This window comes from Nannospalax galili, unplaced genomic scaffold, assembly GCF_000622305.1.
Source record: "Nannospalax galili isolate Female #2095 unplaced genomic scaffold, S.galili_v1.0 scaffold284, whole genome shotgun sequence".
Lineage (NCBI taxonomy): Eukaryota > Metazoa > Chordata > Mammalia > Rodentia > Spalacidae > Nannospalax > Nannospalax galili.
This window is the reverse complement of record NW_008354281.1, coordinates 6,607,294-6,632,522: the sequence shown is the minus strand read 5'-3', so window position 1 is coordinate 6,632,522 and position 25,229 is coordinate 6,607,294. Positions and strand designations below refer to the sequence as shown.

Sequence of the window (25,229 nt, the reverse complement as noted above, 5' to 3'; positions counted from 1 at the left end):
CTCTTTGTCAAATATCAGGTGGCTGAAATTGCATTTACTCATACTTTGGTCTTCAATTTTGTTCCATTGATCTATGGGTCTATGTTTGTGCCAGTACCATGTTATTTTTATGACTATAGCTCTATAATACAGCTTAAAATCTGGTATAGTAATCCCCCCAGCATTGCTCATAGTGCTCAGGGTTGCTTTGGCTATCCAAGGTCTTTTGTGTTTCCATATGAATCTTAGGATGGTTTTTTCCAATTCTGTGAAAAATGTCATGGGGATTTTGATTGGCATTGCATTGAATCTATAAATGGCTTTTGTTTCCAATCCATGATCATGGGAGGGGTCCTTCCATCTTCTGATGTCTTCCTCAATCTCTTGAATTTTAACCCTTTTTGCCATTAATTTTCCCCCTAATTTGTTACATAGTCATTTATTGCTTTATTATTTGTATCTTAACTTTTTTAGTGTGTGTATACCTCAATTTCCTAACCAAACTATTATTTGAAGTCCAAAGGAATAAGAGGTAATCATTTTTCTGTTTCTTTGTATTTACCAGTCTGTGTTCCTAGGAAACAATTACTGATTTCTTTTCCCATGGCTCTGAGTTGTGTACTATGCATGTAGAAGTATTTAAATTAAAAAAACAAGAATGAAATAGAAAGTTGATGGACTTTGGAAGTCCTAATCCCATGGTAATAGGATGGTGTGTGCCTCCTTTCGCAGGTTATCTTGGATATGAGAACAAATACAATCTGTTGGAACCCGATGGAAGCTTTCATTTTTACTGCAGCAAATGAAGATTATAAGTAAGTTTCTTTTTTAAAATACTCGTATCGACAAAGACTCAATTACATTGCCTTAGTTATATAGTATACTTTCACATAAAAGTTTGAAAGCTGTCATTTGTTTTGCTAAAACTAATTTTCTGAATTGGAGAACTTTTCAGAAACTTTTCAGTTTTCAGAGTAACACAAAGAATGGACCAGATCCTGTCTGCAGCATGTTTTTGTTACAACTTATTGGAATATGGCCATGCTTATTTGTTTCTGTATTGATCATGGCTGCTTTTGTGTTGTAATGCCTGAGTTGGATAGTTGTAATAAAGACCTTAAGCTCAGCTCACCTGGCCAGAAACGTTTCTTCTTTGGCCTTTTACAGAAGAAATTAGATAATTTCTGATGTAGGCCATTTAAATAATGACTGAGCCAGCCAGGCATGGTGGCACATGCCTGTATTCAGCACTCCAGAGACTGAGGCAAGAGGATTAAGTTTAAGGCCAGCCAGAGTTAAATAGTATGTTCAAAGGCCAGCTTAGGTTACATAGCAAGATATTGTCTCAAAAAATGGAAAATAAAAAAATAAGGGCTGGAGAGATGGCTCAGTGGTAAAAAAAAATGACTGGAGACATGGCTTAGCAGTTAAACACTGGTTGTTCTTGCAGAAGACCTGGGTTTGAATCCCAGCACCCACATGGCAGCTAACAAGTGTCCGTAACTACAGTTCCAGGGGATCCAACAGATTCTTCTGTCCTCCACAGGCATTGCACGACACAAGTACACTTACCTACATGCAGGCAATACATGCATACACATAAAATAAAAATAATAAATAAGGGACTAGAGAGATGGCTCAACAGTTAAGAGCATTGGCTGCTCTTGCAGAGGATCCGGGTTCAATTCCCAGCACCCACATGGCGGCTATGAAACCATCCTAACTCCAGCCAGGGGAATCTGAAGCCCTCTTCTGACCTCCGCGGCATTGCATGACACAAGTGCCCTCATATACATGCAGACAGTACATGAAGCAGAGAGATTACAGGTAGCAAAGAAATAGTCTTTTTTTATTTTTTTATTTTTTTTTAAATGTACTTTATTATAGTGTTTTTTAGTTGGTGCATTCTTAACATACTTTTTTAAACCCTGAAGGCTTGTTGGTAGATTTGAACTTTAGGTTTTTCTGTATTTAAAATCTGTCCACTCAGGGTTGGAGGGATGACTCCGCAGTTCAAAGCACTGGCTCACGGTCTCCTTGCAGAGGACCTAGGTTTGGTTTTTAGGATCCACATGGTGATTCACAACTGCCTGTAACTCCAGTTCCACAGGATTCGACCTCCTCTTCTTGCCTTCATGGGCGCCTGCACACATGACAAGCAGGCACACACATATATGTAAATAAAAAAATTTTTTAAGTTGAAACCTGTCCACTGTATAGCTCTGAAAACTTTATAAATGGTGATATTGGTTCAGAGATGGGACTACATGATGTTTTAGTGGTGATTTCTTAGAATTTTTTATACTCAAAAGAAACATGGTTGACTCATTAACTAGTAGTGCCCACCCACATTAAAGCCCTTTGCTGGATGTTTTGAAATTAAAAGGTGCTATTGCAATTAAAGGCAACAAAAGACAAGAGGAATGTCATTGTGATCTCTTTGCTAAGATTACTAAAATACATTGGGAATTAGCTTTTTTGCCAAGAGAGCTTTTTGCCTCAGAGCATTCTCGGAATTTCTCTTTTTGCCTTGGGAAGAATTACATATTGCTCCTAAAACAAAGAACATGTCTCTTGTAAGAAATAACTGCTAGTTTTCCACAATTGTCCTTACTTTAAAATGTTCTTGTTGGATGTGGTTTGCATGCCTGAAACCCTAGCACTATGCAGGCTTAGGCATGAAGAATCAGAAGTTTAAGGTCATCTACTAAGGAGAAAGTTTGGGGCTGTCGTGGGCTACATGAACTCCTGTCTCAGGACGAAAAAAAGACCTTGCTTGTGGAACCTCTCTCTCTCTTCTGTACTTGTAAATACTTTCTTTTATTTTTCATTAACTGTTATAATCATTCTGAGTTAAAAACACAAGTTCAAATCAAAGCCAACCAGTTATTGCTGTAAAAAGTTGGGCAAGCCATTTAAACTAACTCAGTGCCATACTTTTATCTAAGAAGAGAGGCTTGGAATTGCTGATTCCCCAAAGAATCAACTGACTCAAAACTTTAAGGATTTCTGTTCAGGTGAATTGATTTGCTTGGAATTTGAATAAATTTGTATATCTTTTTTCCCCCCACATAGTAACAAAACAGTTTGCTAAAAGAAAACAAATCTCAAGAAACAGGATGCTAGGCAGGTAGTACAGTGGAAGTTGTCAACTCAGAACTTTAACCTCAAAAGTTGTTTTGACCTTGGCCAGCAAGCCTGTGGTATGTTGGAAGATTCTTAAAAAGAGTACTGGTTTGGGTTGTTTGCTTTGGTCTTTTTGAGATGGGCTCAGGATGGCCTAGAATTTACTGCATAGCCCAGGCTGGCCTTCCTCAAATTTGAGGCTCCTGTCTCAGTCTTCTGATTATTGAGCTTACAGGCATGAAGGTGTAACTGCCATACTCAGTATCAGTGACTGTTCAGGTGAAAGGTATTTTTACAGTATTCTTCTGAAGTATTAGGTTTTTAGAACAATTTCACTTTGCAACAATTTAGGCTTATTGAAAAGTTGCAAAAATACTGTTTGTAACTTGCTTCCTCTAACATTAATAGTCTTACATAGCCACTATTCAGTTAGCAAAACCAAGAAATTAGTACCACAGTACTAAAAACCAAGCAATTAGCATAATTAGTACAATAGTATTAGCCTAACCAACAGACTTTATTCCTGTATCACCAGTTTTCCAACAGTATGTGTTTTTTTTGTTTTTTGTTTTTTTTTTTTTTACTGTCAGAGGGTCTGGTGCATGATCCTGTGTTATGTTCAGTTGTCCTTTCTCCTGAGTTTGCTTAGTCTGTGACTCTTCTATAATCTCATCTTGTATCTCTTTATATCTAGGTTCAAGCTCCTATAATAAATTGCCATATATCGGGTTGCTTAAGCAACAGGTAGTTATTTTTCACAATTTGGGAGGTGCCAGCATAGTCAGGTTTACTAATGGCCCTCTTACATGTTGTAGACCCCTCACAGGGTTGGTCAGCTCTCTGACCCCTTCCATCATGAGGGTTCCATCTTTTAGACCTAATTACCTACCACAGGCCCTACTTCCAAATGCCATCACATTGACGATTACATTTCAATATATGAATTTTAATGCAGACTTGATTTGGTCCATAACGCTTTAATGCTTTTGAAGACTAGCGTAGCAGCTGATTTAAAAAAATTTTTTTTAGTTATTTTTATTTTATGTATATGAGTGTATATTGCCTGTGTGTAGGTAGGTACACCCATGTTGTACTGTGCCTGTGGAGGTCAGAGAGGGTGTCAGAGCCCCTGGAACTGGAGTTACAGATGGTTGTTAGTTACCATGTGGGTGCTAGGATTTGAACCCGGGTCTTCTGCAAGAGCAGTCAGTGCTCTTAACCGCTGGGCCATCTCTCTTGCCTCATAGCAGCTGTCTTTTTAATTTGGGTTTAAAAATTCACTACATTGACTTTTTAGGTGGGGGATAGTAGCATTAAAAGTAATTTTGAACTCTATCTGCTTTTGAAACTTCCACATATTTTCCAATGAGATGTACAAGGAGGAAAGTGTTTATGTGGCCATCAGGGGACAGCTTGTGAGATTTGGTTCTCTCCTTCCACCATGTGGATTCTGGGGATCTAACTCAGGTCATCAAGCTTAGGTGGCTACTGTCTTTATCCACTGAACCAACTTGTTGATTTGCGATTTTGTGTTTCTGTTTTGTAAGTATGATTGTAAGAAGTAATAAAAATGTTTTGTATTTTTCTCTGTGCCTCACCTGTCTGTGTTCAGAATCAAGCTGCTTATTAAGATGGACATTATTTAGTTAATGGTCTTAATTTTCCTAGGGTCTTTTAGTAGTGCGTATGTCTTTTTTTCTAGAAATTTGATTATAATATTAACAATGTTTTACAGCTTGTATACTTTTGATATGCGTGCTCTGGATGCTCCTGTTATGGTTCACATGGACCATGTATCTGCAGTGCTTGATGTAGACTATTCTCCCACTGGGAAAGAATTTGTATCTGCTAGTTTTGATAAATCTATTAGAATTTTTCCTGTGGACAAAAGCCAAAGCAGGTATGTGACTACTAGTAAACCACTTATTTTCATTGATATTTATTTGGTTCTGATAATCATTTATCTTTTCTGAGAAGGCGGCTGGTTATGTGTATATGATGGGACTTACACCCAGGTCTTCTGACTTGGAGTGTAGACTTCTTCACTGCATCATCTGTGGGCCTATCAGGTGGTTTCTTTTTATTGAATAAGAACTTAGTTTGATAGTGAAGAACTCAGATAAATTTGACTCCACTGTATTTTTGAGAGCAATAAATAATACCACCCTCTATTGTATTTTACTCATTCAAATCCATCTCATTCAACCAGTGCAAAAATTAAAAAAGAAAAAGCAGTTTAGATGTTAAGACCCTCTCTGTCCTTTCCAGTTTATTGTTACATATATACTCTGGGTGGTTGAGGGGTGGGGGATTTCAGTATTGAGCCGTCTCATTTGTGTATCTTGTTCTGTGAGCACACTGAAGATTTGTGTTGTTTTGCACAGCGTGACTCTCTATGACCTATTATATATAATTATATTAGTATACTATATATTTATATATCCATGTTATATTGTATTTTTGTATTGAGGTAATTTATAGAAAATTGTGGCATTTTCAGGGACTTTCAAGGGAAATTTTGTACTTTTTTAGTTCACTGACTGACTGTGATGCTGGGGATTGAACCCAGGCCCTCATGCAGGTACTTTACTGCAAAGCTTTACCCCTAGCCCATTTACTGTTCCTTAAAACCTGACTTGTCAACTACAGCCTGCTTTATAAAGTGCTATGGTTTACAAAGTACTTTCATACGCATTCTCACTATTCCTTAGTAAAATAAGTTCTGTAGGTATGTATAAACCAAACAAAGCAAATTGAAACAAATGTTGAAATTAAAAAATTGTGAAGCTGAGCTTAGTGGCTCACGGGTCTAATCTTAGCACTCAGGAAATGGAAGCAGGAGGATCATTAAGTTTGAGGCCAACCTAGCTACTTTCCAAAAACAAGAAGCAAAATTATTGAAAGATTATGATAGTGTCACTCAAACTTAAAAAGAAAATAATCTAAATGAATATGAATATTATCTAAAAAAAAAATATATATATATATATATAGGTACATGTATACATGCATGTATGCTCTTACTTGGTTGGGTGGCCTCATCTTGTGTTATTAAATTGTAGTTAGATGGAGGGCTGGACAGATGACTCAGCAGTTAAAAAATTGCAGAGGACCCCAGTTCAGTTCCCATGTCCGGTGGCTCACAATCACCTGTAACTCCAGTTCCAAGAGATCTGGTGCCCTCTTCTGGTCTCTGCAGGCACTGCAGTCTCTCACACACACACAAATCAAAAATAAGTTATGAAAATTTATAGATACATGTGAAGAAGATGGTTGTGAATGGAAGTGGGGGATCACTGGGGTTAGTGGAAAAAAAGTGGGGTGTGAATGTGGGTGAGGAAAGAAGATAAGACCGTGCAATGAGGGTGAGAGGTGAGCTGTGCTAGAGGACAGCAGTGTGGAGACGGCAGTGCAGTTTACTTGCTTCCCAAAGACTGGTGGTCAGAGAATCTTTCTGGAACCTTTCACCTCCTTTTTAAAAAAATCTGAAGAATGTTCATTTTTGAAGTGTAGGTACAACAAGATGAAGAAATCACACCATTTTAGTGCAGCAGTGAGAATTTAGATCATTATTCCTAATATAAACTTGCCTTGTTTCTGTAGTGCAGGGCTCTGAACCTTTCTGAAGAATGATGTGTTTTCAAAAAGGACATCTCATTCTTTTCCTGACTTAGCCTCCTTGCATTGTAACAGGGTCAGGACTAGAAGAACAGTGAGGTGTGGAGGGATAGAATTTAAGGAGGGAGTTATTCTCAGAGTCCTGCAAGAGGCAACCCTGTACCTGACCCACCTTGAGAATGAATGCCTCCTTTCAGTTCATACTGTAGTATCTCACTTGCCTCACCCTCATCCCAGCCATATAGTCATACTGCCAAAAGACCTTCATACAGAGATCCCGAGAGCTGAGCAGCGCTTTGCCTTTTTGAGTCCTAACAGTCTGCTCATGTAATTTATCAGTATTTCAACTTTGGATGGTTCTATCTTTCTACACTCTGATATGAGGAGGCCATATTGATTTTTGCATTTTCTGTCATTAATTACCAGCAGATATTTGGTATTTACTGTTTGATTACAGATGTGCTTGAGTTGAAACATGAATGAGAATATTCTGATGACTTTGATCTTCATTCCATCATTCCTCCTGGAGAATGTCTCGTGTTAGTTCTTATGTGGCTGTTGCAACAGCCTTGATATTCCCCACATTTGCACACACAGTTCACACAGAAAGTGTGAATCATCAAGACTCCAATGTTTCTTTGGCACCAGAACTAACATTATATGTACGCAAAGAATGGAAAAAAAAGGTGGAATGACTTGAGGTACATAGATAACTTTGACTCAAGAGCCCAACAGCTGGGTTTAGGCTGAATTATTCCAGAGCTAATATGGGCCACTAAATTTATGTGTAGGTAGAGATCTCAGCTTATTCCTTATTGTAAAAGGGAGGTCTTGTGGCTGGGTGTGGTGGTGCATGCCTTTAATCCCAGCGCTCAGGAGGCAGAGGCAGGTGGATCTCTGTGAGTTCAAAGCCAGCCTGGTCTACAGTCACCAGGCCAGCTGGGAAAGTTTTCAGGGAATAACAATCTGCTCAACCCTGTCTCAAAACAGAAAGAGGTCTTGTACTTCATTTCCAAATAATTTTCTCTTGGTATCATTTGGACATAAAGTTTTAGTGTGTGTTACTTCCTGTTCTGTTCAAATAAATGATATTCCCCATGACCTTTACCTTTATCTGCTTGAGACTAGTTCCAGTCTCTTTTCCATAGCCAGCTCTTCATTTCCTATCATTACAAAGATTGAATAACCCAAGCTTAGTCAACATTTTGAATGGCTTTATTTTAAAAACATTTAATTGTATAGCACCTTAAAATGATTTAAGTTTTTTCTAAGTTTTGAGGAGTTTGTTTGTTTTGTTTTTGAGGCAGAGAAAGAGTCTCATGTATCCGAGGCTGGCCTTGAATTTGCTATGTAGCCAAGAATGTCATTGAGCTCTGATCCTGCCTTCACTTCCTGAGTGCTGGGATGACAGGCATTTGCCACCATGCCTCATTTTATATGGTGCTGGAGATCAAACCTAGGGCTTCATGCTTGCTAGACAAACATGCTATCAACTGAATTACATCCCCAGCCTATTGAGTAGATTTAGAATTAAAAAAAAATGTATTGTGTTTGTGTGTGTGTGTGTATATGTGTGTGTGTGTATGTGTGTGTGTGTGTGTGTGTGTGTGTGTGTGTGTGTGTGTGTGTATGTGTACGTGTACTTGTGTACTTGCCGTGGCATGGGTGTGGAGGTTAGAAAACAACTTTTGGAGTCAGTTCTCTCTTTCTACAACTGTGTTCCAGAACTCAAACTCAGTTCATCAAGCTTGGTGACAAGAGCCTTTACTCTGAGCCATCTCACTGGTCCAGAGATTTTGAAACTACAGTAAAAACAGTATTTGGACTCTGTGGAATTGATGCCAGCCTGATCCACATAGTGAATTCCAGGCCAGCTGTGGCTATAGAGAGACCCTGTCTCAAAAAGAACAAAATAAAAGAAAAACCACAGTATCTGGAAGTAGGCTTCTACTGTGATTTCAGTAATTACTAAGTAAATAAATAAAATCAGTAGTATTCACATGGGAAAATGGGTTTATTTAGACTTTATACCCAAAGAATTTAAATTTAAAATTAGTCTCCTAATTCAACTTTTAGTGAACTTCATAAATCTAGGATATTGTGATCAAGAACTCTACATAGTTTACCACTAAGAAGTCTTAAGTAAATGACTAACCTTGGATTTGACTGGTCTACTACGTGAGTAAGTTATTTTCATAGTTAGTGAAGCTTAACTGAATACCAGACCTATAAACTCATAATATTACTTTGGGAAAAAGTCATGTTTGGTAGGGGTAGCTCTTAAGATAGTACAGATATTTAAAAATGAGCACTGCAAAAAAGCAGGACATTGAAGAAGGAAAATGTCTCTCATCCTGACTTCATTTGAATAAACTGTTCTCGCTAACCCATCCTCCCTCCTTAAAAAATAAATTCCTATGGTTTATCTTAATCCTTAAAGTATACCTTAAGGGACTGTAGAGATGGCTTGACAGTTAAGAGCACTGGCTGCTCTTGCAGAGGACCCAGGTTCGATTTCCAGCACCCAAATGGGGGCTAACAACTGTCTGTAACTCCAGTTCTAGAAGAGCCAACAACCCTCTTCTGGCCTCCTCGAGCATTACATGACACAGATGTACTTAGATGCATGCAGGCATCATACATACACATAAAATAAAAAAATTAAATAAAAAAAAATGTACGTTAGAAGCAACTTAAAGCTAGTTTGTGAGGGTATTTTAGGGTTATAGTTTATAAATATGAATTGCATTTTGATTTGGTTGTCCTATATGTGTTTTCTTTGCTGTACATAATTTAACTTGTTCCCTTTTGTCATGTCTTCAACTTTAATCATTTCATCCACATTTGGAAGTTTTATTTCTCCTAAAGTCTCATCTTAATTTCTTTGACCTTTTACTTCTTTTTAATGCTCTTAACACTTCCCAGTATAGTATCTTCTGTGAACTTACTTAGCGAATTTCACAGCCTTTCCAAATAGGTATGATGTTTGGCATCTCCAATTATTAAATGATTCTTACCTCAACTTATCAGACACTTTTGCAGCCTTCTCTTTGTTTGTCACACATGTAAATCAGCTCTCATTTCATTTAGGCTTTTAAAACAGTGAACCCAAAACAGACATCAGAGCTTAGGTTCAGCATGCAGGAATGTGCTGTTTGGGTGCCCGAATTCATTTTATTTTCCAGTAAAATGTTGCTTGGTGGAGAGAGTGGTTGTTGACCTGAATTGAATGGGGATGGGTAAAGACTCACTAAGATTAAGCCATTTCTTTTTCTTTTTTTTTCTTTTTTTTTATCTGTATGTGTGTATTGCCTGCATGTAGGTGAGTGCACCCGTGTCGTGCAATGTCGGCAGAGGTCAGAAGAGGCTGTTGGATCCCCTGGGACTGAAGTTACAGACAGTTGTTAGTTGACATGTGGGTGCTGGGATTTGAACCCGGGTCTTCTACAAGAACAACCAGTGTTCTTAACCGCTAAGCCATCTCTCCAGCCCCAAGATTAAGCCATTTCTTATATAGAGTTTTCCTAAAATTAAAATTAAAATCTGTTTGCATCTTATTCTTTCAGCTGTGTGAAACTTTCTGTACGTCTGGTTTTGCTTAGTATGTTTATATTTATTTCTCTTACTGGATTATAAATTCTGACAGGGCAGCAATTTTTTTTCTTTTAATTCCCCAGCACTTAGAATAGAACCTTATTATTAGTTAAAGTAAATAAAAATACATTAAAATTAACTTGAATTTTCCTTTTATACTCCTTTAGGACTCAAAAATGGTATTCTGATCATTGATAGGCAGTGGTTTAAAAGAAATTTTACTAAAATTTCTAAATGTTTTAACTTAATTCTTTTTCTGTAGAGAAGTATATCACACAAAACGAATGCAGCATGTTATTTGTGTGAAATGGACTTCTGACAGCAAGTACATTATGTGTGGATCTGATGAAATGAACATTCGTCTGTGGAAAGCTAATGCTTCTGAAAAACTGGGTGTGGTAAGACTCCATTTTCTTTTATTTCAATTAAAACTAGTTTCTCATTTTATTGAATATCATTATATAGAATTTTATTTGAAATACTTTAGTTACTTTGATCAGATTGACACTGCTGTGATAAAAAGAAAAAAATTAGCAACAAAACAAGATTTTACTGATATTTTTCATATTAAAAACACCTTCAAGTTTGGGGAGATGGCTTATTTGGTAAAGTGCCTACATTAAAAAAAAAAAAAAAAAGTAGTTAGGCATGGCAGCAGACCTGTAAGCCCAGAACTGGGGGGAAGACAGGAGGATCTCTGGGCCTCACCAGTTAGACTGGTTGGCAAACTAGCTGAATTGGACCCTTTCTAAAAAAGTAAAGTGGGAGAGCAATTGAGGAAGACACCCTCTGTCATCCTCAGGCTTTGACAGACACATGTGCATACACACAGACCCTCCCTCCCTTCCTCCCTTTCTTTCTTCCTTCCTTCCTCTTTTTCTTTTTTGGTGGGGGGGATCTTTTTGAGACAGGGACCTGGATTTCACTATGGTAGACCAGGCTGTCCTCGAACTCACAAGAGATCCGCCTACCTCTGCCTCCTCTGCTGGGATTAAGGAATGTGCCACCACACCAGCTACAGACACTTTCAGAATGCCTTTATTCAGGTGTTCGATAATATTTGAGCTTTCTTAGTTCTTTGTGTTTTCTTGGGACAGGGAAAAATGATATAGAGATCAGAAGCAGGATTTAGAGGGGCATCTCTCCTGGTACTGGACTAGTGGGCAAATCAAAGGCTGAAAGTCCTTGAGAGATCTTTAATACCAAAGACATTGAAAACCTAAATTAAACATAGCTTAGATTTTTCAAATAGTTTTGTTAAGATTCAGCAACTATATCATTGACTAATTATGTCTGGATCAGTATAGTGGTTGGGTTTTATTTTGTGGATATTTTCTAAATGTTCCACTTTTCTATGAGGAATATACAGAATGTTTATATCAGAAACAAATATTAAGAAGGGAATGTTACGTTTGAACTGTTTTCTACTTAACTCTGGTAGGAAAATCAAGTTACAATGAAAGGTAATTCTATCTTTATCTTTAAATATTGCTCTATACCTAGGTCTTAGTTCATTATTAAATGTTCTAGTGTGTTTGTATTGTCCTTAATCTTGTTAAACAAAACTACTTATTCTTTTCATGTAGTTTTCTGTCATTTATGCCTGGCAAATGCCACAGCTTGTTCCTTCAGCAGTGTTGTTTTCCTTTGCTGATATTTGTCTATACTGTTGATGTGCTGCCCCCAAAACAGTTCGCTCTTGCAGAGTAAATCTAATGACCTTGTAAATTGGCAATTTTAGTTGTATGTCATAAAAATTTGATTTGGGGGAACAGGGGAGAAGGATGTAGAAGCAAAACAAAGAATAGGAGGTACCAAAATGTGTTTTGGTTTTAGCTTACATCACGTGAAAAATCAGCAAATGATTATAACCAGAAGTTAAAGGAAAAATTTCAACATCATCCGCATGTAAAACGTATTGCTCGCCATCGACATCTACCGAAATCTATCTACAGCCAGATTCAGGAGCAACGCATCATGAAGGAGGCTCGGCGTAGAAAGTATGTGTTGGCTCTTAGCCCAGGGCCCTTTATCTTCTCTCCCTCTTATCTTACGTTAATCAGACAGAAACTTTCAGGGCTAAAGAGATGCTCTTTCAGAGGACCTGGGTTCAGTTCCCAGCACCCACATGGTGGTTAACAACCATCTGAAACTCTAGTACCAGGAGTCCTCATCTGACCTCCAAGGGCATTGCACAACATGGGTGTACTTACATGCAGGCAAAATACTCATACACAAAATTTTTTTAAAAAGTCAAGCCAGAAACAAACAGAAACTTTCTTATAAAACAGTAGGGTAGTTTTTTTTATTTGTTTGTTTTTGTTTTTGCCTTTTTGAGACAGGGTCTCCCTATAGGCCCAGCTGACCTGAAACTCACTAGGTAGACCAGATTGGCCTCTATCTCAGAAATCCGCCTGCCTCTGTCTTCCTAGTGCTGAGATTAAAGGCATGTGCCACCATGCCTGGCAAAAAAGCAGTGATTTATATTAATGTACATTAAGTGTACCTTTGAAGACTTCACTGGGCTGCATACCCCCCCCCCTTTCCAGTAAAGGGGGAAACTGATCATCTAAGAATATGAGCATTTCCATTACTTATTTTGGGGAATACATTTAAAGTACAAATGAAGAAAATTATTTATCAAAAATAAGAAAATACTTCTCAGTTAGGGGGATACTGTTCAATGGTAGAATATGTTCCTGGGCCACAAGACCCTGGGTTCAGTTACCAGCATGGGCAGAAGGAAGGGAAAAATGGGGGACTCATTTTAAAACTATTATGAATGATAATATTTGAAAATTGTTTCTGTGTCACTTCAGCAGCACATACACTAAAATTGAAACAGTATGAAGGTCAGCATGGCCCTTGTACAAGGGTGATATGCAGACTTGGAGAGCATTCCACATTTTCTGATGATTATTTCTGTGGGGCTAGGGATGTGTATGTGCGAAAGTGCACAGGTATGTGAGTGCATGTGCAGATCAGAAGTCAATATCAGATGTTTTCTTTTATCACTCCACCTTGCCTTTTTTAAATGGGGTCTTTTCACTGAGCCTGGAGCTCATCTCTCAGCTGGGCTTGGCTAGCGCCTTTCTGGTGCTAAGATTACAGACGTAAGTACCACACTTGGCTTTTTTATTTTTAATGTAGCTGTAATTATGAAATATTGTACATTTTCTAAATTAATTCAGAGAAGCTGGCTGTAGGGCACACACCTACGATCCCAGCACTCTGGATCGTGAGTTCAAAACCAGCCTGGGCTGCATTGCGGGAACTTAAAAACTCATTTTATCGCTCAGTTCTTTAAAAAATTCTAATATGCTTTATCATAACGTTTGAGATCTAGTGTTTTGTTTCTTGAGATTCACTCACTCTGATTCCTAAACTGGCCTTGAACTTTTGGGCTCAAATGATTCTCCTTCCCTTAGCCTTCTTTGAGTAGCTGGGACTCCCAAGCACACACCACTGGTCACAACTAGGGAACTAACACTTTGACTCTAAACCACCATCATTCTCCTATGGAATATTCTCTTTGGAATCCATGAATTAATGCAAAGTATTGCAGAAATTCTTAGAGCTCCTTTTGTGGCTGTTACTTTGCTTTTGAGTAGATATTGGGAAGGAATTATATGTATCTCTTAGTAACTGTGTCAGGTTTTTAAACTTAGTAAAGGACATTGGTCATTAATAAGATAAGCAAGCCACAAAAGTTGGATTTCTAGTTGGTTGTTACCTTTTACCATTCTCATTGGGAAATTCTTTTTACAGTGGTTTTCTGATGAAGAAAATGCTTTGTGATTTTTAAAATATTTCTTTGATGAAGATGATTTCATTGCGCATATTTTATAAATTTTGTTTATTTCTAGGGAAATGAATCGTCGTAAACATAGCAAGCCTGGATCTGTGCCGATTGTGTCAGAGAGGAAGAAACACGTAGTGGCAGTTGTGAAATAATGTTTGGTAGTCCTGGCAAGCCTGATATGTAATCATTTGTTACTTTTTGGTTTGGGAACCCTGTAAATAAAAGTACCGCTTCTAATTTAATAGTAAACATTTCAGTTGTGTGGTTTTTCTTTCCTTTTCACCCCTTGACTCTGATCTTTCTCACTTTTGCTTTTCTTACTCATGTTTTGACTGACCTAAAATCTGGTTATACCAACAGCAAAATCAACTGTTAGTTTATTTGCTACCTAACAAGTGAAACAACCGTGGTATGTTTGCTGGTGTTTTGTTGGAGCATTTGGTGTTACTGCCATGAAGAGAAAGGCCACCTGATGAGTCACTGGCACTACCTCCTGCTACAACCTGGGTTTCCATAGTGATGCTTCAAGTGCCTCACACTAACAGAACCTGACTAGTTAAAGACATGAGCAATTTCCTGTAATTTGAGCCTTTTACTAATCTAGACATCGGAGCATGAGTCTGATCATTTTGAAATGTCACTTTTCAAGTTCACAGTCTTGTAATAAAATGCACAGATATGTTTCCCATGAGTGAGATTGTCGGGATAGAACTCTCAGGGAAGGAAATAGGATGGGGACAACAAGAAAGGGTTGCTTAAGGAGATAAAGAAACATAAGTAAACACATACAGGAGCCAAAGTTGTGTCAAATGCCTTGTTACTAAGTCTTGCCATGTGGCCACTACTGTGACACTTCTCTTGAATGGAAACAGAAAGCAGACTGCCCTTCAGCCTATTATAATTCCTACCACCCTATTTTCAGGGAAAAAAAGGGAAGGGAAAAAAACATGGGAAATGACTATATCATAAACAAGAAAAGGTAATCAAGCTGTCTTCAGAGAGTATTTATGGTCAGCTTGGATGGTGGAGTAGTGAATCCAAAATTGGTTGGAATCCAGTGATTCATTCACACAAGGCTATAAAGCTGCATTAGAACATACTAAATAAGTATTTGATGGTGGGGATTTTGAAGCATGGCAAATTGGTGTTTTCCAATATTTTGGTATTATGATAATCCTAATGTTACTAAAGGTGCCTTATATTAAGAGCATCATTTTGATTTCTTAAAAAACAACTGAGGCTGGAGAGATGGCTCAACGGTTAAGAGCACTGACTGCTCTTGCAGAGGACCCGGGTTCGATTCCCAGCACCCACATCCCAGCTACAAACTACTCTTAACTCCAGTTCCAGGGGAATCCAAAGCCCTCTTCTGACCTCTGTAGCATTGCACGACACGGATGCACTGACATACATGCAGGCAATACACTCATGCTCAAAAATATTAAAATATTTTTTAAAAAACGTGTGACACGTGAGGAGTGCATTCATGTAGGACACATGTTTAGATGCCAGAGGACAACTTTGGGGAGTTGGTTCTCCCACCTTAACATGGGTTTCAGGGTTCAAACTCAGGTTAGCAGCAAGTGTCTATCTGCTGAGCCATCTCACCAACCCAGTGAATTTAAAGTCATTGAATGGCTAGGATTAAATCAGGGCCAGGAACTCAATGAGTGAATGGATAAATGAGAATAATGATTTATGTATTGAATGCATACTGAGTCCCAGCATGCACTCGCTCTCTCTCTCTCTCTCTCTCTCTCTCTCTCTCTCTCTCTCTCTCTCTCCGTATGTATGTTTTGGGAGATGGGATAAAACGGTGAAGTTCATTATTTACATGTATAAAGTGAGCATAGAAACGGTACTGTCATGACAGCTTCGCTCAGTCAGCGATGATGAGCTGGTCCACCCCCCAGTCTTTGTAGTTACCATCTGGCAGGTAGCAGTGAATGATGTTGGGGATCTTTCGGGCCTTGAACTCCTTCACTGCCATGAGCAAAGGGTCTGTTTGCTCTTCCAGCTCCACCATCAAAGGGCACACATCTCAATCTGGAGTGCTTGGGCACCTGGCATGAGTTCTTGTTCATACTTCGTCATGTATGGACTGATTCACTTTTTGTTGGCCTGCAGTTGCTCCCAACATTTTCCTGACCCTCCTCAGCATTTTCCAAGTCATCTAGTCCTTCATCCTCCACATCATCAAAGTCATCACTGTCAAAATTGTCCTGGTCTGACACGATGCACTCACTACATCTGAGTCTGCAGCTCAGACTAGCACAGAACCACACATGGCCTGGGCTTCGTGTATGTCCTTTTAAAATCAAGGGCAGTATCAGCTTTGTGCTTGAATTTATGTGTGTATGAGTGGAAGTCAAAGGCAGTACTAGCTTTGTGCCTAAGTTTTTTCATAAGCACTAAAGCTAGTGTCAGGTGAACTAGTTCACCTCCTTGCATTCCCTGTTTGAATGGCACACCACTACAGAGATTCTCAAGAAAACAGTCTGCATAAGAGCACAGATTTTATCAATACTTCCAACAACAGTACCTACTGGCCCGCTGTTCACTGAACACACAGCACTGTGAATGGCTTTGTGTGCACTTAATTGAAATTAATTTGCCTTGAATTCTCATAAGAACCTCCAAAGAAAGGCCTTATTATAATCCATGCTTAGTCTACACTCAATCTGTCTTAAGGGCTCAGCCTCAAAGGGGATAAACATGGAAACAAATACTCACAGAGCATTATGATCTCTTAGCAGGATACTGCAGCCACACACAGAGGAAAAGCCTTCCTGTTGAGAAGGAGTCCTCCAGAATGTTTATCAAATACCAGCTCATTCTGGTCTTACTGCAAGGGTAAGTGGAAATGGAGTAGCGAGGTTTTCAAAATAAATGACTTGAAAAAACACTCTGGCTATGCTTTATTAGAAACTTACTGTTCCGGGTCAATACATGAAGTTTGGGTGAATACTCTTTCTCCTGAGAGAGAAGTTATGGGATATATAGGTATTTTGTTAGATAGTAAAGATTAATGGATCAGAAAGCTCAAAATATGCATCCAGGGGCCTTAGGGCAGAGGGTGGAGAGAATGAAGGTGAAGGTGATGAGTGGAAGTTATGAGCCACAGAAGGGTGTGCTGCAGATCCTGGTGGTTAGACCCAGGACAAGATTAGCAACAAACTTCCAGTAGATGTACACATGTGCGTGCTCATGCCTTGCAAAGGACCAGAGAAGCCTAGCACCCCCCCCCATGTGTCCTTGGATTTTTACTCCATTAATACACCCACTCAAAGGAGAAAATCAGTTTTAGGGCCAGCTTTAAAGTAAGCCTGAATGGGCCAGAGATGTAGCTCAGTTGGTAGAATGCTTACCTAGTATGCATGAGGCCCCAGGATTGATCCCCAGTCACAAAAATCTAGGTGTGGTCATACACAGTCTGTAATTCTAGCATTGGAGAGATGGGTGCAGGAGTTTAAGGTCACCCTTCGCTACATACTGAGTTCAAAACCAGCCTGGGCTATTATGAGATCCTGTGTTGAAAAATAAATTTTTAGAAAGTTTGAAAAAAAAAAAAGCTTGAATGAAGCTGGATGTGGTGGTGTATGTTTTAAATCCCCTTGTTGGAAAGAGTCTGAGGCAGGAGGATCAGGAGTTCAAGAACAATCAGTGCTAGCTACATGGTGAAATCCTGTCTCTCACACATACTGTCCCCCTGCCCCCCAAGCCTGAAATAAAACATCTCTCCTAGTTGGGCATGGGTGGCTCATGCCTTTGATCCCAGCACTTGGGAGGCAGAGGCTGGTGGATCTCTGTGAGTTTGAAGCCAGCCTGGTCTACATATCGAGTTCCAGGCCAGCTGGGGCTACAGGGAGACCCTGGCTCAAAAAGACGAAATAAATAAATAAACATCTGTGCTACAACTAAACATAAAAATAATTCCTAGTTGGAACTGCAGAGATGGCTCAGTGGCTGCTCTTGTAAAGGACCCAGGTTCAGTTCCCAGCACCCACATGGCCACTCAACTGTCCTTTTAACTCCAGTTCCAGGCGATTGAATGCCCTCTTCTAGCCTCCATGCGTATTAAACAAATGGCTTACATATATGTAGCCAAAACACTCATACACATAAAATACAAATAAAAAATTTAAAAAACCAATTCCTGGGTTGGAGAGATGGCTTAGCGGTTAAGAACACTGACTATTCTTGCAGAAGACCCGGGTTTGTATCCCAGCACCTACATGTCAGCTAACAACTGTCTGTAACTCCAGTTCCAGGGGATCCAACAGCCTCTTCTGTCCTCCGCCGCCACTGCAGGACGTGGGTGCACTGACCTACATGCAGGCAGTACACGCATACACATAAAAATAATAAATAAAATAAAAAAAACCCAATTCCTAGCCAATATGAGTTTTAAAGCACCAATTTTGCTGGGCGTGGTGGCACACACACCTTTAATCCCAGCACTTGGGAGGCAGAAGTAGGAAGATCTCTGAGTTCGATGAGGCCAGCCTGGTCTGCACAGCGAGTTTCAGGCCAATCAGGGCTACATGCTGACTGAAACCTGTCGCAACCAAAACAAAACAAGACAAAAAACAACTCCTCAACCCCTATAACAGAAAACACTAATTTTTTTTTGTAGACCGGAGATCATTTTGTTACAGTGAACATTTTCCTCAAGGAAGTTCAAGAAATTTGTGGAAAGGAACCATAGCAACCCAGTACCGAATCCCAGTAGAGCTGAAGCAGACATCTCTCACTGTGGAGCTGAGCCTTACATACCCTGTGTTTTCCTGTCCACTGGCTTGACATAACTTTCCAGTTCCAATGATCCACTGTTTACTTACCTGTCTGTTTTCTTTTTCAGTTCCTGAGAGGAGGAACTTCTGAGCTGGAGCCCTTATCTGGCATGGGGTTCTTTTAAAAAAAAAATTTATTTTATGTGTATGAGTGTATTGTCTACATGTATGTAAGTATACCCATGTTGTGCAGTGCCCACAGAAGACAGAAGAGGATATTGGATCCCCTGGAACTGGAGTTATGGAATGTTGTTAGCCTCCATGTGGGTGCTGGGAATCAAACCTGGGTCCCCTGCAAGAGCAGCCAGTGCTCTTAACTGCTGATCCATCTCTCCAGCCCTGGGTGATAGGATTCTTAAAACAGAGCTATCTCAGTTACCAGCTGAGATGTCTGCCCTTGATCACTGGCTTAGCATGACCTAGAAGTGGGAGCCTTGAGAATGATGTATGAATAGGCAAGCTCCTTAATACTACATTTCAGTTAATTAAAATAAATAGCAATATCATGAAGAATAAAGTAAAGATACCTGGAAGGACTTGGGGCAGATCATTGCCAAGTTGATGAAAGGTCATGTAAAAGAACAAATGTCAACCTTAACTCATTTTGACTGGCTATTTTCTAGCTCATTACTGTAGGTCTCCTGATATGCACCCGTAAATACTTTTCTAGGTGCATTCTGGCCTCTGTTCTTCCTAAGGATTGGACAGATGATAAAGGTTTAGAATTCAGATTTCCTAGATCCTCAGTGTCTTCCAGCCTAAGTGCTGACCCTAATTTCCATTCTTTGTCCACACAGCTCCCCTTGAGCCCCCTCCTTACTAAATCTACTTCATAGTGGCCAGCCATGCCCTGCTGCCTTTCATGATGGCCTCTGCATCTTGTCTTGTTTCTCTGCAAAACCGAACCACACACAGAAACCTTTCCTTGTGCCATCCATCTTTCCACTGGTGAGCCCCTGAATTCTGACAAAGCTTGTGAAACCACTGCACTGCCGCCATTCTCAGCCCCTGCAGCCCTTGTTCTACCAAACCAGAGCTGAAATCCCAGCATGCTTGTGCACCCAAGAACATAAATTTTGCAGACTTCCTAATTACCTGAGAGGGAGTTTTATCTTCACCTTTGCAGGAATAAAATAGCTCTATAGAAATATTGTCCAGCTAACATATTCAGGAAGCCTTGCTATGCACGATTCATAAAGGTTTTGGTTAGCTTTAATACCTTGAATGCCTTCATGAAGAAACCTATCTCACCTGGGATTTCTTAATCAGCATATTAGGTATGTGAATATGCCCTTAAACAGAACTAAAAGGGAATATAAGCCCAAATACTGAATTTGGCATGATGGTAATGCATGTTCCTCAAAAATTACTGTTCTCAAAATTTGTAATTTTAATTTAAAAATTCATTTGGATTTACATGTATTTCAAGTTTCAAGATCAGATAAAACTAAGTCAGAACAAACATCTTTGAGTCTAGTTTCTATTCGATAAAGAAATAGACCCAAAGACTAATTTGTAAAAAGCAATCTTACTAATTAGCTCTCTTTCCAAATGAAATGCAAAGCTCTGAATAGCATTATCCAATATGATTTATAATGAATGAATTCAATTTCAATTGTAATACATTTTCTGTTCAGCCATCTGGATCTTCCAAATTATTACCACTCATTTTATAGGAAAAAATTAAGTATTTCCTATAGGAAATTTTACTCAAATCTTGCTTAAATATAGTAAATAAGGCAGAAGAAATTAGTTGCTCCAAATCTGTTACCCCTACACCTTCACAGAGATGAAAGTTTCTAATAAATGCCATGTTCTAGGCAAGTAACAATCTTGATGAAGACGATTGCTTCAAGACCTAAGAAATGAAGTCAAGTGTAGCCTAGAATGGTGTTTAAGCTGACTTAGTGGAGGTAACTCTTGAGTGGAGTTTCTTCGTTTCCTTTGAAAATGTTTCTGAAATCTTTCATTGCAAACCGCCTCATCATTACAATAATATTTTGATAAATTGTTATAAGCAGTGTGCACTAAACACATCTATTTTGATGGAATAGTGCTATATGATTCTTGGAAGTGATGCAGCTAGACATGCTCCTGCCCAGGAATTTGAACTTGGGCTTAGGAAAGCTTTTGTGTAGGGGCAATTTTCAAATAACACATCAAAGAGCATCTAACAGTAGCTAAGTGTGGGCATCCCAGCCAGTGAGACATCCCAGACACCATTTCTGCCATGGGACTTTGGCCTGTTCCCTTACCTTACCCAACTCCTATCCAATTTCTAGCCTTGGAATTCACCTCTCCTATTCAGACTGTGAATTATTCTATACCTTTCCAACAAATTCCTTTTCTGCTGAAGTTAGGAAAAAGATCAGCTTCTGTTGCTGCAGTGAAGCATATAGGCAATAGTCAATTAATTAGGAAATGACCTTTGATAGTTACAATGAAAGTGTTCTAATTTATTCCCTTCTTTTCTTCCTTCTTTCCTCCCTTCCCCCCTCCTCGCTCTTTCTTTTTCAATGCTGGGGATCCAATCCAGGGCCTTATACATGCTCAGAGGCAAGCACTTTACCACAGAGCTATATCCCCAGCCCTTACTAGCTTTTCTTAAGTAAATCTTGCCTTCCTAAGAAATAGTTTTCTTAAAAAAAATACTTGCTAGGTGTGATAGGTAATGTTGTCAAGTTGTTTTTTGTGTTTTGTTTTTTGTTTTGAGACAGAGTAACCCCTGTTCCTACTGCCATGATTTCCCCACTGTGATGGACTGCACATTTGAACAGGGTTACAGTACCCCTGTAACCCAACTGGCCTGAAATTGCTATGTAGAGTAGGCTGGCCTCTACCTCACAAAGATCTGCCTACCTCTGCTTCCCAGGTGCTGGGATTAAAAGCATTCACCACCATGCCCAGCTTTTAACATTGTCAATTTGATGGGATCTAGAATCACCTAGGAGACAAATCTCTGGGCATATATGTGAGAGGTTTTCCAGATTGGATTAATTGAGACAGGGAGATTCACCCTAACTGCAGGTGGCAATTCTATGGGCTAAAATCCCAGAATTAATAAAAAAGAGAAAGTTGGGTAGGCCAGTGAGATGGCTCAGCTGGTAAAGGTGCCTGCTACCAATCTGGTCAGCCTGAGTTTGATCCTTGGAAGACCCATGGTAGAAGAACCAACTGCCGCTAGTTGTCCTCAGAGCTCCACATATGTAGCCCCACACTAAATAAATAGATAAGTGAATGAATGAATAAATAAAATGCTAAAAAAATTTAAAGAGAAAGTGAACCAAGCATGGTAGTGCACGCCTTTCATCTCGCACTTAGGAGGCAGAGGCAGGTGGATCTCTATGAGATCGAGGCTAGCCTGGCCTACATAACAAGTTCCAGGCCAACTGGGGCTACATAATGACAACCTGTCTAAGAGAAAAAAAAAAGCGGAGAGAGAGAGGGAGAGAGAAAGAGAGAGCGAGAGCTGAGCACCAGAATTCATCTTTTTTCTGCTTCCTAACTGCAGATGCCCAACTGCCTCAGTTCCTACTGCCATGACTTCCCCACCATGAACTGTGAGCCACATTTGAACTGTGAGCCAGGATAAACCCTTTATTCCTTAATTTGCTTTTGTCAGGTATTTTGTTGCAGCAACGAGGAAAGTGACTTATCCACTTTGGAACCATATGAAGAAAGGTAAATCCTATATAGTATACTAACTAAGTCTCTTGTATATGAACTGCCTCCTCCTGGTTTGGATGGGATTATTTTGCTTCCATTACAGCTATGCACACCCCTTTATCTTTTACAGCCTGTCTTGCTCTTCTCGAGATTTTTAAAAAAATTTCCTAAAGCCCTGCCCCAACCCCATATTCCTACAATTGATGTACTACTGGTGGGTCTTAACTGATTAAGGATGGGGCTCTGTAAGGAGAAAGAGCAGAAAGGAAGAGGAAACTGGGCAACCATGGGGAAGCAAAGGAGAGAGAGAAGGAAAATCTATCCCATTTCTATCTTGTTTCATTAATTCACTTTCACAGTGTTGGGGATGGACCCAAGACCTCATATATATTAAACACATGCTCTACTTCACCCCCTGCCCCCAGCCATTTCTATTTGAGTAAACTTAACTTTCTTATCTTTCCTGCCCAGGCTCTGCTTCTCACTCTAGAGAAGAAGAGGAAAGGTAGTAGACACCTCCCCATCCTCAGCCTCTTGTTTCCAAAGAGATTGTAAGGGACTTAGTGTTCGAATGGCTGACTTCTCAGCGTATCTACAGCATCCACTGTATTGTAGGTGCTCAGTTGAGTTTGTTGAAGAATTGTGATGGATCTCCTTGGCGTGATTTTCATAGATTCCTATTCTAGCTGCATTAAGTTTTAAAATAAGTTCTTAAGAGTTGCTTTGGGGACTGGAGAGATGTCTCAGTGTTTAAGAACACTGGCTTGCTCTTGCAGAGGATTCAAGTTCGATTCCCAGCACCCAGATGGTGGCTAGCAACCATCCGAAACTCCAGTTCCAGGGGATCTGACGCCCTCTTATGCCCTCCACAGGCAGTGCATGACACAGGTACACCCACTTGCATGCAGACAATACTCTCACACACATAAAATTAAAAATATAAAATATTTTTAAAAGAGTTGCTTTTGGAAGTGATCTATTATTTATAACTTGTTTTCCCATTAGAAAACAGGTCCTGGGAATCAAACAACAGTCCTACAAATAATCTTTGTGTGTGTGTGTGTGTGTGTGTGTGTGTATGTGTGTGTGTGTATGTTGGGGGGTGTATGTGTGTGTGCATGTTTACGTATGTATGTGTGCATCTATATTCCCTAGTATGTGGAAGCCAGAGGTTGGCATCAGGTGTCTTTCTCAGTCACTGTGCACCTTATTTTTTAATTAATTAATTAAATTTAACTGTATGTGTGTGTGCACATGTGTGTAGGCAGAGTGCGCATGTGGCAGTCAAAGGACAATTTTTGGCGACTCTCCTTCCACCTTGTTGTGAAGCAAGGTCTCTCTTGCTGTTTCTGCTTCTGCACCGTGTACTCTAGGCTAGCAGGCCTTTGAGCTTCCAATTGGTTCTTCTGTCTCCACCTCCCATCTCATCATTGGAATGCTGGGATTACCGATTTGTGCCACTGAATCCTGCTATCTATGTGGGTTCCAGGAATCAAACTGAGGTTGTTAAACTTGTATGCTGTACTTTTACTCACGGAGCCATTTCTCTGACCCACCTTATTTTTTGAGACAGAGTCTCTCACTGAACCTAGAGCTCACTGATTTGGCTAGGCTGGCTGGTTCTTGTGCCTGCCTTTCTATCCCTTTATTATAGCATTTGCAACAAGGTGACGTGTTCTCCCAACCTCAGGTTGTTGTAAAGTCTCTATGAATGGCTAGCAGGCTCTTCCGCCTTCCATATTAACAAGCACTTTTCCTGTCCAGAGGTTACTCCATCCTTACGGATATTGAGAAGATAAATGGAAATGATTACAGTGTACTTTCTAATCATAAAGCACTATATTATAGGAGTCTGTGAAGGGGGTTAATACACAGATATCTGTAGAAGAACTTTATGAAGACCCAGTGTATATTGTAACCTTAATAAGTAAGGCTGTAGATATGATAGCAATCTGTAAACGGCACGTAAAAGGAAATTTACTGAAGTCTAGAACAACTGCATTATTCTTCTGTACACAGCATGTTCTTTTCTCAGATGCTGCAATAAATGAAAAAGATGGTTACCATAGAGATAGTTTAACTGTGCCCTTTGGCTAGCAGATCAGAAGTCCATTTCAACTTAATGGAACATGTATTTTCCCTTTAAATGATATTTGCAGATTATTTTTATCCCAGTTGTTAGTAACCCAAGTATCAAAGCTCAGATGTTAGGCCTATAAACTATACTTTATAAAATTTTGGTTCTTTTGGTAAAATGAATTTTAATATCTATATGCATATCTTAAAGCTACTTTTTTGCCTTGGAAAATGTGTCTTAAGTTCTTCACAAAAAACTTCCTTGAAATCTATTCTGCTATATTCTTGGCTTCATTTTCTTTGAAGCTCATGCTTTATTTTTTGAATCATTTGTCGGAGGCAGTACATAGTATCACAAAGGATGTGCCAGCACAGGAAATGCTTATGAAACATGGAAAATTCATTGAGTACTAACTCATAGTAATCAGCTAGCAGACAGATTTGTAGCTGGTAATATTCAGATCCTTATGTAGTCATTTAATCTGTTCTTCAAAATTCAGAAAGTAATTACAAATCCACAGCTGGGAAAATCTGCCAGTCGACATAAGCATTTGCTGCGGGGAGGAAATTTGTCA

The 25,229-nt window shown here is 39.4% G+C and overlaps 1 protein-coding gene, 1 non-coding gene and 1 pseudogene across 2 annotated transcripts in view; 2 read left to right on the top strand and 1 right to left on the bottom strand.

Annotated features, from left to right (window-relative positions):
• The window catches only part of Dcaf13 (DDB1 and CUL4 associated factor 13), a 35,375-nt gene extending 21,007 nt beyond the window's left edge, over positions 1 to 14,368 (top strand). Inside the window, exons 7-11 of the mRNA XM_008851545.3 lie at positions 712 to 794; positions 4,841 to 5,005; positions 10,580 to 10,715; positions 12,154 to 12,317; positions 14,184 to 14,368. Coding sequence (XP_008849767.1) covers positions 712 to 794; positions 4,841 to 5,005; positions 10,580 to 10,715; positions 12,154 to 12,317; positions 14,184 to 14,271 — 636 coding nt within the window. The 3' untranslated portion in view covers positions 14,272 to 14,368. The remainder of the gene's footprint in view (positions 1 to 711; positions 795 to 4,840; positions 5,006 to 10,579; positions 10,716 to 12,153; positions 12,318 to 14,183) is intronic.
• On the top strand, positions 13,125 to 13,228 carry LOC115067433. The gene has a single exon (XR_003846855.1). It is a non-coding gene; the product is annotated as a U6 spliceosomal RNA (small nuclear RNA).
• Positions 14,369 to 15,998: 1,630 nt separating the features above from the next.
• LOC103748786 overlaps positions 15,999 to 25,229 on the bottom strand; it is a 34,850-nt pseudogene continuing 25,619 nt past the window's right edge.